Below are 12,751 nucleotides of genomic sequence, written 5' to 3'. Positions count from 1 at the left end.
TTTCAATTGTTTTCTAGTGATAAAATGTTTACAAGCTGCTTAATTCATAACGTTTAATTACAATTAAAAATGAATAAAAACAAAATTAATTAGTTAAAACTAAATCCATAAAATGATCCCATGATGGGAACCACTAAAAGGTATATGAAGTGCCTGACAGAACCCTTTTAAGGGTTAGTTCACTCAAAAATGATTAAGACATCATAAAAGTAATCCATGTGACTCCAGTGGTTTAACCTTAATTTTATGAAGCGTCACAAGTAGTTTGTTTGTGAAAAAACAACATAATTTACCACTTTATTTCCAAAATATTAATCTCCAACACACATTCACAAGAGCACCAAGACGCATGCGTTGTGCTGACATGAGAGCAGCAGACGTTGCGTCAGAGATTATTATTTTGTAAATAAAGTGGTAAATAGTTTTTTGCGCAAACAAAGCACTTGCGTTGCTTGATAAAATGGAGGTTAAACCACTGGAGTAACACAGATTACTACCTTTCTGGGGCTTGAAAGTGGAATTTGCGAAGGCTGTCAATGGAGGGTCAGAAAGCTCTCACATTTCATTAAAAAGATCTTAATTTGTGTTCTGAAGATGAATGAATGAATGACTTGCGGGTTTGGAACGACATGAGGGTGAGTAATTAATGACAGAATTTTAATTTTTGGGTGAACTAACCCTTTAAGGTTCCATATACCTTCTCTTCAAAAAAGAGCGTAGCTTGATGTTTTAACAGATTTGTATTTTAATGTTTTTGCTGCAATGCTTGTATTTATGGTTATTTGTACATATGTTAGGGTTGCTACCCTAAAGGGAAAATAAAGAACAGAAAACCTTAAGATGAGATATCATGTTTTGAATCCAGTTATCCAGTAGAGGGAGATGTTTTACTGTAGATGTTCTGTCCATGTAACTCAAGGTTTCTAATGCTGTTTATTAAGTGCGTGTTGTGTAAACCACTGAAATGTGCAGTTCAGAGTTTCATGCAGGCTTAAAGGAATTGTTCACCTAAAAATGAAACGTCATTAATATGAAACAGACCACTTCTGTTAAGCTCCTAATGATGTACAGAATTCAAATTTTTGGAGGAACTGTTCCTGTAAGTAGACAGTTCCTGTCATTTTATTTTGGTCCATATACAGATGTGCAGTTACTTTGTTCTCACTGTTTCTAAAATAAGTGGACAAGCTAGTTTATTTTAGGATCTAAAGTTGCTCCATTTATCAAGTGAAACACTTGACAATGCACAACAGTGCAATCTAATTTTAGCTAATGATTTTTATACCTTGATTTTCAAAGTGCTGACAACTCAAGGGAATGACAGCCTCGCTGCAATGATAAAATCACAATGTGTGTGAAAAGATATGTCACTTCTTCACTTTTGATTGGAAGTGTTTGAGGACATCCTTTATACCACCGTTCTCTCAGCATGTCAGACTTTAAAAAGGGTCTTTTTATACTGTTGTGTTTGAAGGGTGCCGCAGCTATGATTCACACAAAGTGCTCTGGAACAGAGTTCTCCCTTATCAGCTGGAAGGCAGTTAGTTAGTCAGTACGAATGAACTGCTAAATGGCCATAGAGGTCATGCAGCCTCATCAACTTTTCACACAAAGAGACAGACACTTTGCATTTATGGATGTCCAATATATTCATGACTGTCTATGCATTGTGAGCCAGGAATATATTCTACTTGGTATGGTTGGGGCTAGAGGAATAAATATCACAATCACATTTTTGGTCACTGTGTAAGACATTTTCCTTTCCCATAAGTTATCCCTAAAATCAGAGTAAAATGATAGGTGAATAACAATAATATAGAAGCACCTAACCCTGGTTGTAAACCTGAACTTTATATAAACTGTAAACTTGTCCCTCAAATCTGATTGGTTGATTGGAAAGTTGTTCTAGGATCAACAAAGATATTGATCCAGGAACATTTTGTACTTGGTGAAATCATGTTCACCCACATTTTTAGGTTAAATTTCACCCATAAAATAAGAAATTAAGTGTGTTTTTGCTACTTAAGCACCTTTTCCTCACAAATTCTTATAACATAATGCTTCCGGAAGTATTACTTATGATTATGTAATTTTTGAAATTATTCCCAATAGTGATTTCATTTCTGAGAAAGAACAGGTGCTCGAAACGGCAATAAAATAGATTAGGAGCAAGTTTGGTTTGAAGATTTTCAGTTCGCTTTTGATTCTCAATTTAATAATTATTGATGAAATAAAATATTTAAAAAAATATATTTTTATCATCATAATTTTTATCACACAATAGGCAGTGTAAAAAATTACTATCATGATAGGTTAAAACTTTAAAAAATAATTCTAATTATATATAAAGTATTCTGAAAAAAATATGAATACTATTAAAAATTAATAATAATAATAATAATAATTATTATTATTATTATTATTATATTGGTTTGATTATATATAGGTATGAATAATACTTTATAAAATTAGTAATATTTTGTATAAATTATTAGTAAAATATTAAATTAAAATCAATATATTAAAAACAATAATAAATAACAATGAAATAACATAGTACTTTTATTTAGTAATACTAATAAAATTATTATTAGTAGTAGTATAAAATTATTATTGTTATTATCATATTATCAGTATTATTATTTATTTGCTTTGCATCACAGTAATGAGAAGAAAAAGAAAAAGAAGTAATGAGAGTTTGATGGGAAATTATGCTCAATTAAATTTGTGTCACTATGGAGAAAAAAACCCCATTAATAATCCTAAAATGAGGCTTCATTTTCTTCAAGCGCGAAATCATTTTTTTCTTTCTTCTTTTGATTTTAGGTAAAATATGGAAATATTGGAAATATTTCATATTTCTCGACTGGTTATGTGAGGTTCATCTAGAGAGTGTTTGTATGAGGCGTTCATGTATGCATATCATCAGCACTGGGTTTGGAGCTGCATTCTGCGGATTAGTCTTTCATTCCTCCGTTAAATCTCTAGCTCTGAGTCAATTCTTACCACACACACACACACACACACACACACACACACACACACACACACACACACACACACACACACACTTGTCTCTCTCCATCCATGTTGCCAAGGGTAACAGTGGAGAAACACACACAGACGTCATGCAGGGAGAAGTGGGGAGGGGGAAGTGAACACACAATGCAGTGTTCTACCAGTCACTGACACAAACCAAAGAACATGCACACATTGAGGTGGCATGATGCTGAATGTGCATACTGACGGTCTGAAAAAAAAAAAAAAGTTAAGGGTATCAAATCAGTTGTTAAAATCATAAAATCTCTATCCCTTGATAAATATCAAGTTATGAGTGTATAGTGACATTTTTGAACCCAGTAAAAGCAAGCAGAGATCAAATATCTTGCCAGATGTTTTATATTCCTTTTCTGTGGAATGTATGAGAGATTGACAGCCCAGAACCAGAGCTGGTGAGAGTCTGTGTCATGTGTCCTTGAAGTAATGAGCTGAAATCCAGAGGCAGTTTCCAGATGGGGCACAGTGAGGCCAGGGACCAACACCTCACAAACGCATCGATAGACGAGCACACACTTTAATAACTTCATGATAGCGATTTCACGATATCAAGAGATTTAATTGGAGCACAACTAATATTACTGATCTGAAGTCACATTAATAATTCTTAACAAGATAAAGAATTGATTAAATATTAACACTACTTCCAATGCGGTATTTCCACAGACCACCACTTAAGGCACTGAAGATGTTGATATATCTGGTAAGACTAAACGAATGAATTGCCTTCACACTATGTTAATATGTTTCTTGGAGAATTTTGCAGTACAAATTCTGTATGATTATACATAGTTTTAGGTGGTCTGTCCTATGCAGAAGGGTGAGCACATCTGATTTGACATCAGATTTCTTTGGTTCTGTTCACAATGAACTATGCACATTTACCAAATTGCAGGTTCTGTGCAGTCACCAATCTTCCTGTCCATTTAGCTATTTTTGTCTGTCTTCTTGGGTATTAATTCTCTAAGATCTTCCTGGTAAGGTGTTCCTCCTGCGGTGCAGACATGGTTAGTCACTCTTAGGGAAGTGAAGTGCAGTTTTCAGCTCAGGGGCCATTTGAAGTGCCCACATAACATGGAGATGATTTTATGAAGACTGTTCTTAAGTGCATGTTTACTCACGTTTTTTTTCTGTACTGCACAATACTGCACAATAAGTAAGATCTATGAACATCTTTTTGGCATTGGGTTAACTGAACACATTGATTATGATGTGAAATATACAGTATGCAGTGTAGAGAATGTGTGTTTATTGTGAGACTGATTTTTGTGATATTTTACTCACCTCCTGCCATTCAAAAGTTTGGGCTACAGTTAATACGGTAATACAGTAATATTATGAAATATTATTCCAGATTATAATGGTTGTCTATTTTAATGTTTTAAAAAGCAATTTATTCCTTTGATGGCAAAGTTAAATTTTCAGCACCATTACTCCAGTCTTCAGTGTCACATGATGCTTCAGAAATCATTCTACAAATGCTGGGTTAAAGGGTTAGTTCACCCAAAAATGAAAATTATGTCATTTATTACTCACCCTCATGTCGTTCCAAACCTGTAAGACCGTCGTTCATCTTCAGAACACAAATTAAGATATTTTTGATAAAATCGATGGCTCAGTGAGGCCTCCATTGACAGCAAGATAATTAACACTTTCAGATGCCCAGAAAGCTACTAAAAACATATTTAAAACAGTTCATGTGACTACAGTGGTTCAAGCTTAATATTATAAAGTGACGAGAATACGTTTTGTGTACCAAAAATTACGAAATAGCGACTTTATTCCACAATATCTAGTGATGGGCGATTTCAAAACACTGCTTCATGAAGCTTCGAAGCTTTACGAATCATTTGTTTCGAATCAGTGGTTCAGAGCGGCAGAATCACATGATTTCAGTAAACGAGGCTTCGTTATGTCATAAGTGTTTTAAAACTTCACGTGTTCAATAGTTCACTTCAATAGTTCACGTGACTTTGGCAGTTTGATACGCGCTCCGAACCACTGATTCGAAACAAATGATTCGTAAAGCTTCAAAGCTTCATAAAGCAGTGTTTTGAAGTCGCCCATCACTAGATATTGTTGAATAAAGTCAGTATTTTGTTATTTTTGGTGCACAAAAAGTATTCTCGTTGCTTTATAATATTAAGGTTGAACCACTGTAGTCACATGAACTGTTTTAAATGTTTTTAGTAGCTTTCTGGGCATTGAAAAAGGGCGATGCAGGCCTTACTGAGCCATCGGATTTTATCAAAAATATCTTTATTTGTGTTCCGAAGATGAACGAAGGTCTTGTGAAATGACATGAGTAATAAATTACATAATTTTCATTTTTGGGTGAACTAACCCTTTAAAAACAACCCAAGTTGGGTTGAAAATGGACAAAGCCAGCAATTGGTTTGTTTTAACCCATCAGTTGGGTTAAATGTTTGCCCAACTTGCTTTTATTTAACTCAACTATTGTTTAAAAATTACTGTATTACTTGCATAAAATGAACCCAAAGTATGTTGGAAATTAACATTAATTGATATTTTTAATAAATGTTTAATATTAATAAAAACAGTTAATAAGTTTAATGAATAATAATTAAACAATAAACACTTATTAATAAATGTTCACCTTGTGATTATTATTGTTGCCTTTAGTAATTATGTGTCTTTTTTTATTTCCAATCTATTTTGGTTTCATTTTAAGCCAACCATATAGTCATTTTTAAACAATAGTTGGGTTATATAAAACTGCCCAGCATGTGGGACAAACATTTAACCTAGCTGCTGGCTTTGTCGATTTTCAGCCCAACTTGGGTTGTTTTTAACCCAGCATTTTTTATAGTGTAATATGCTGATTTGTTGCTCAAGAAACATTCCTTACTATTATCAATGTATAAGAGTGATTTTTGTTCTTTTTTGGAGCATTTTTATTGTATGGAAAAGAATAGCTTGGACAATCTGCCTAGTTGCTTATTTAATATATTATAGGTCTAAATATATATATGTATTTTTTTTTGTTATTAAATGGTCTCTTGCTTTTAAACAATGTTCTTTAAACTGAGTAAAGTGAAGGTGAATACGTCCTTCTCTGATAACAGCTGGCAAGCTGACAGTGTGCACAGACAGACAGATGTGAACTAATGAAACATTACAATGCTAAATGCCTCTCTTCTCAAAAAGCCCAAAGGGTTATCTTAATGTCCCGCACAGGCTTGTTATCAGTTATTAGTGATGCAGTGCTTGTTTTTTTTAAACCAATGACAGTCTGTTGCAGTCAGCAGGGGGTGGTGTGCTGTAGTGATTAAAGATCTATAGACTGCAAACTGAAAGGGTTTGAATCACCCATTGAATTACCATTGTGCCCTTAAGCAAAACACTTACAGTAACCTCATGTTTCTACAGTGAGGATTCTCCCTGTTAGAAGTGCACTTTAAATTGCTTTGGGTAACAGCATCTGTTAAATGACTAGAACTCAATAGGGGTTAATGATAGTATCACTAGTTCAGGTGAATGAAGGTAAAATGTACAGGCAGAGAAGTGCTGTTGACTCCATTGTCACAAGCAATGTTGTATTTGATGTCTTTATTATGATGATGATTATGTTTGGTATAATTGAGAATGAGTTTCTGTGTTTGGGAAAAAAATGCAAGTATGCATAGATATAGGAGATTGGTAAATGAATAATTGTTGTTTTTGGATATTACTAGTATTTTCACACTAAATCATAGCATACGATGGTAACAAGATCATAAAGAGATGCTAATACTTGCTCTTTTCTAGCTCAGGAGACTTAAAGGGTTAGTTCACCCAAAAATGAAAATTCTGTCTTTAATTACTCACCCTAATGTTGTTCCAAACCTGTAAGACTTTCATGCATCTTCGGAACACAAAAGATATTTTTGATGAAATCTGAGAGCTTCCTGTCCGTCAGTTGACAGCTATGCAACTACCACTTTGACGCTTCAAAAAGTTATAAACAGATCATAAAAGAGACCATAAAAGAAATCCATATGAATTGAGCAGTTTTAGTCCAACTCGGTCGCTTTGTAAGATGAACAGATTTTAGGCTTTTATTAACACATATAAACTTTGATCAGTGAACATAAACAGAAGCTCAACCGAACCTGCTTGACGCGTGAGAATAAACCTCATTGGTTCTTGCGGAAGCTCAAACGTGCTGCGTAACACACAAGAATGAACCTCATTGGTTCTTGCACATCAAGAAAACATGCTTGAGCTTCTGTTTACCACAACTGATGTGTATGTAGATGAATGTTTATATGTAAATAAAAGCCTAAATTAAATCTTTCAGGGAAGACATGCATGCTAAGGAACTTAAAGGGATAGTTCACCCAAAAATGAAAATTCTGTCGTTATTTCCTCACCCTCATGTCATTCCAAATCGGTGTGACTTCTGCAGAAAACAAAATGATATTTTAAAGAACTTTGGGAACCAAAAAACATTGGAGCCCTCTGACTTCCATTTCTATGGATAAAAGAACTGCTGAGACATTGCCTAAAATATCTTCTTTTATGTTCCACAGAAGAAAGTCATACAGGTTTGGATCAAAATGAAGGCAGAATTTTAATTAACTTTCAGTGAAAGTCTCAGTTTGCTCTCTATTTCATTGTTTTCTAGGAGAAATGACTGAGATATTATAGAGACTTTTTTCTTTCCTACAGCTAGGTGTTATTAAAATAATCATGTTGTGATGATCATAAGCAATATTTTTAGCCGGCTTCTGTCAGGATTCATTAATCCTTGTGTACCCTTACCTCGTGAGGCTTTTCTTCTTGTGAAATGTTTGGCAGCACAAAGTCTACATAATAAAATGATATTTAGAACAGCTGCTCGGTGATCAAAGGATGAGCAAATACACAGGCTATTTTCTTTGGAAACGCACACACATTAACGCACATATCCTTGTCATAAATGAGTGGGATTTACACAGATGAAGAACATAGGGAGAGGGGAAAAAAAGAGAAAAGTTGCTTCTTGGCAGCAGTGGCCGCTTACTCCATACCCTACACACACACACGCGTGCACACACACACACACACAATTTGAATGGCTCTTTAGCGAAGTGGTGGCTTGCAGTCAGCAGTTAGTGAAGCGCTGCAGATCGACAGCTCGCTCTGTCTCTCCTCCCTCCCTCCCATCCTCTCTCTCTCTCTCTCTCTCTCTCTCTCTCTCTCTCTCTCTCTCTCTCTCTCGCTCCTCTTCTCTCTCACAAGCACACCATCACAGCTCGGCAGTTGTCCTGACAGGAGCACGCAATCTTGCGCTCTCCTGCTTTTCGCAGATTAATTCCAGTCACTCGTTTGTACGGCGAGCTGCCCGTGTGGAGTCCGCAGAGACGCCCAGAGTTCGTTCGCTTACCCTTGCTCTCCCCTGCCCTGGGGAGTTTACCGCTGGATTAGTGGACATTTTTTTGTTTTTGCCCCCAGCAGCGGGAGAAGGAAGGGCAAAGCGTGAGGATGGCCCAGCAAGCGGCCGTGGGCCACCAGGACACGCTGGCCGTGCCGCCCATGCCCAAGCATGTCGGGCTGAACGAGGACCTGGTAAAGATCCTGCGGGAGAACCTCCTGCAGCAGGAGCGACCCCGGGGGCACCGCCGCTCACCCTCCTCCATTTCGCCCCGGCTGTCGCCACGGAACTCCCCGCGCCTCCTCAGACGGATGCTTCTGAACAACAACATCCACAAACAGAGGCGGTTTACCGTGGCACACACATGGTAGGACTCTGCCTGCCATCAAAGTGGGATTTTTTTTTTTTTTTTGGGTGTCCTCGTATTTTTATTTGTGGCTTGGCTTCATTATAGGATGATGGCAGATGTTAGAGTTGCAAAAGGTGCTTTAATACGTATGTTGTATTCTCTTGTCAACATTTGAAATGTGTGAGAAGTTTTGTTCTGTTTGTTGTGATTTCCATATGCTTCATACCTGTCACCTGCTGGTTTCTGCGTCACTTTGAGTGCTGACTGCCGTTTTCAGCCCGCCAGCACGCTTTTTGGTGTGTGAACAAACAAATATTAATGTGCATGTTTCTCCTTTGATATTACTGGTCTTTCCATAACACCTGGCAGATGCTCTCGGCCACTATTGAATAAATCATACCTGCATAAACGCACTTTCAAGCATTCCCCCCTAAAGGCAAACACTGAGGGAAGAAGAATTATATATTGCACTTCATCCTCCAATATCCTAATCTTCCAATTTCTTGCCAACAGAAATGATGGAACTAATTGTTCTTTTGTTATTGTTGTTGAATGTGTCAGATTACTGGGCTCAGGAAGGATTTTTGCATTGCTTTCTATAATCTTAATTTCACACTTCCTTTCCTGCTGCCCCCTCGCTATCCGGATAACTGTCACAAGCCACTTTTGAAATAGATTTAACAGAATTTCAGTAGCGTTCTTTACCCTTTTTCCCATTTCCGATCCAACACCAGAGAGATGTGCCAAGCGGAAACACTTATCAGGGCCATTCTCATATGTAAAGTATGTCCTTGATACAAGTTGCGATGAAACTGAAGTAGTAAGAGATATTTTCTTCCATATTATGGATTATCGAAAAAGGAATCAGTTGTGTTGTTTTTTCAGTGTTACTGTCAGTGTCAGTGTTACTGACTGGACAAACGCAGCACGTGACCTGTTTACATAAATGCTCTAGCATTGCACATCCTCATTGCTGACTGTAATATCATTTTTTTTTTTTTCCTAAATGAGTTTTCCGAACTATAAAGGTAAGAATGACTGTCTCTTCTTCACTCCAATTGTCACGTCTTCCATCGCCGTTTGACATTTTTCCTATCATACGCAGAAACGACTGTTGACATTGCACAGTGTTTCCATGACTGCCCAAAGCGTGTGAATATAAGGCACAAAAACGGTGCTAACCCTGCTCAGGAGCAGGGTTTCATAACCCCAGGTAAAAAGCGGTGCTAATCCCACATCTAAATTACAAGTGTGAAACGTTCCTTTACCCGTGGTTAAAAGCGGTGTTTAGAACGTCAATAACCAGGGGTTAAGCGCAGTGTGAAAAGCCCTTATGTGTAATAACTTTACTTACCTTATTGTGACATATATCCGAGGGAACGACTTTACAAATGAGAAAAAAATATAGGCCGGGACTTGATTTGTCCATCGGGAATTGACTGGATGCTTGTGGTTTGCTATTGCTGTGATGTCATGTGAGTGACACCCTTGAGCCAGTAAACACATCATCAGAGAATAGATGTTGTTGCAAGAGGTAGACAAAGTTATTTTGATTAAAGATTACGAGGGTACATGAATTTAAAAAAAAACTGTGCATGGATAAATCATTTATAATAAGCATTACAATATTCAAAAAAGATTTGTCCATTTTGAATTCAAGGTGACTTTAATGCAAATTAAATCACACATTTGTACATTTTCACTGATTTCACAATCATTTGTATTGATCCCTAGCCTCAAGAGAATTTCTTTTCAGAGAAACGCTCTGGCTGCTCTAGAAAGCCTCTGAATTGATGCGCTCATCCAAGGTCTGTCAGCTTGTTTGGTTAGAGATGGCTTTCCAGAGAATATCATTATTCAAAACCACAGGGGTGTAATCAAGGTGTCAGAGTCTATGCTCATTAAAGCTGGTTTAAATGTAGACGGCCCTGTGCATTTGCCCTCATAATTCAAGCATATGTCATTTTTCTGCAGACGTAATTTGTAGTGATATCATGCATACTCAGAATCCCAAGTCAAAGGTACATGGTGTTATCGATAATGAGAAATATGCCTTTGTCATGTGCAATTAGGTATTGCTGTTGTGCAGAAAGTGCTTCTCGTTTGTCAATTGACTAAGACAGCTAGACATTATTGATGTATCTGTATTTTTGCCCTCAAGAGATCTCTTTGTAAATGTTACCTAAAAGAGGAAAAATCCCCTGCTGTGTTTTAGATGCGATTAATTGGCCCACATTTGAGAGGTGTGGGAGCCGTTTTGTGTATATGGTAGAATACGAGATCACTTTGCTCAACAGCTGTTGGATTCAGATGCCTTTTTTAACACCGTTATTTCACCCCTGCACAGGAAAATGGTTCAATCAATCAAGTGAAATGGAGCCCGAGGTTTCACCGCTTGGGATGTGATCTCTAGGATGGCCTCAGATAGAACTCTCTCTGACTTGGGTCATTTCTATTTTTAAGTATTTTCACATCCACATTATGTCTTAATATATTGGATAAAATATTAAACTAAAATTTTAGTGATTGAAAAAAACATAAGTTAGTTTCTTTTATCACAATATTAAGTGGTCATAGGGTGAGTTTCTTAATAATTTTACTTATATATTTTACTATTTTTCCATGTTGTTGGGTGTGAAATGTTCCGGGTGTTTCTTCTCCCCCCCCCTTTCTCCAATCAAAATGTTTTTAATATAGGGTTGGGGAAAATGTACATCCATCCAGCCAACCAACATTTAAAGTTTGTCTTGATCAACTTTGCTTCTGTAGAAATTATAGCCAAATGAATTTCATTGAATTTCAAATCATTTAATTCTGTACATTCAAATTTCAATTGCAATTCTGTTCCCTGTTTGCTACCTTATTTGGCACACAACTTTGGTTTCCAGCAAAATGTTGGCACCCTCATGTAAGCTAACTCTCAATCCTTCAATGAGCAAACTTAATCTTTTTATTTCCATTCTGTTTTTGCTATTTTGTAAACGTGTTAAGTCTGGTATACCCACATGCATCTTGTTTGCAACAGCAGATGGTCAGGTGATAGAAGGAAATAATAATTTACCGCTTATTAGGAAATGCTGGTAATACTAATAGTCTTAGGTGGCAATTTATGTTTCTAATGAATCATGACTGAGAAGGTAGTGTGCCTCGAATGTTGGACTTTTTCTATATTTTGTTTGTCAGATATGGTCAGAGTAATGTAGCTCGCAGTGGGCTTTTGAATCTTTCATTCAAAGTAATTTGGACTGGAGATGTTTTACATTGTATAAGCCTGGATGCCCACTGTGATAAAAAGAATCACTTCACACAGTCATGGTACGTGTTTGAAAAAGATAAGAGGATGCAATGTTTACAACAGTCCTCAAATCAAGTTCCCTTGTTATATTTCCTCTCACTAACACTGAAACAAACTAGAGATATTTTTTACAAATGTACGATACAGATCATCAGCACCACTGCATGCATGCTGTGCACTCGTTTTCTCGCTCGCTCCCTCTCCCCCTCGCACGGCATAGTCATACTCTCGCTCACACAGGAACGCACAAAAAACAAACACACAGAAGTACACACAGTCACGATTCCATCACCTCCCTTTCTTTCCTGCTTGCCAGCGCCGTGAGTTACCTTAGTAATAAGTTAGAAAAAAGGTTTTAGAGAATTCCAGTGGCCTTGAACTAAAGAATGCAAGGAGTGATGTAAAAGGCACTGCAAGTTGGGTGGAAGAGATGGAAAAGAGCGCATGCAGAACAGAGAGCCAGAAACATAAAGGACCACTATAGAGGAATTAACGTGAGAAACTATAATGCTCATTATAGCTTTTTCATGACAGATGCAGATTGTTGTTGTTTAAGTGGCTGATAACTATGGAGCCCCTAAAGGGATATGGTGGTGGGGAAAAAAATGAGATAGGAGGAAAAATAATAAGTAAATGCTTTTGCGTTCTCTCGCAAAAAACTTTGCGTTTCCCCAGGAAACTTTTCGTTTCCTCA

General features: G+C 36.8%; 1 protein-coding gene across 5 annotated transcripts in view; it reads left to right on the top strand.

Moving 5' to 3' along the window:
• LOC127517499 (cAMP-specific 3',5'-cyclic phosphodiesterase 4D-like) overlaps positions 1–12,751 on the top strand; it is a 136,472-nt gene that overhangs the window by 38,966 nt on the left and 84,755 nt on the right. For 2 of the 5 annotated variants that reach the window (XM_051903255.1, XM_051903249.1), the window contains exon 1: positions 8,286–8,780. The exons of the other annotated variants lie outside the window; for them this stretch is intronic. In XM_051903255.1, the coding sequence (XP_051759215.1) occupies positions 8,524–8,780 (257 nt within the window). In that variant the 5' untranslated portion in view covers positions 8,286–8,523. Of the gene's footprint in view, positions 1–8,285; positions 8,781–12,751 lie in introns of those variants that run through there. 5 annotated transcript variants of the gene reach the window in all.

The sequence above is a fragment of the Ctenopharyngodon idella genome, chromosome 8 (genome assembly GCF_019924925.1).
Source record: "Ctenopharyngodon idella isolate HZGC_01 chromosome 8, HZGC01, whole genome shotgun sequence".
In the NCBI taxonomy this organism is placed as follows: domain Eukaryota; kingdom Metazoa; phylum Chordata; class Actinopteri; order Cypriniformes; family Xenocyprididae; genus Ctenopharyngodon; species Ctenopharyngodon idella.
This window is presented reverse-complemented; position numbering and strand designations above follow the sequence as displayed.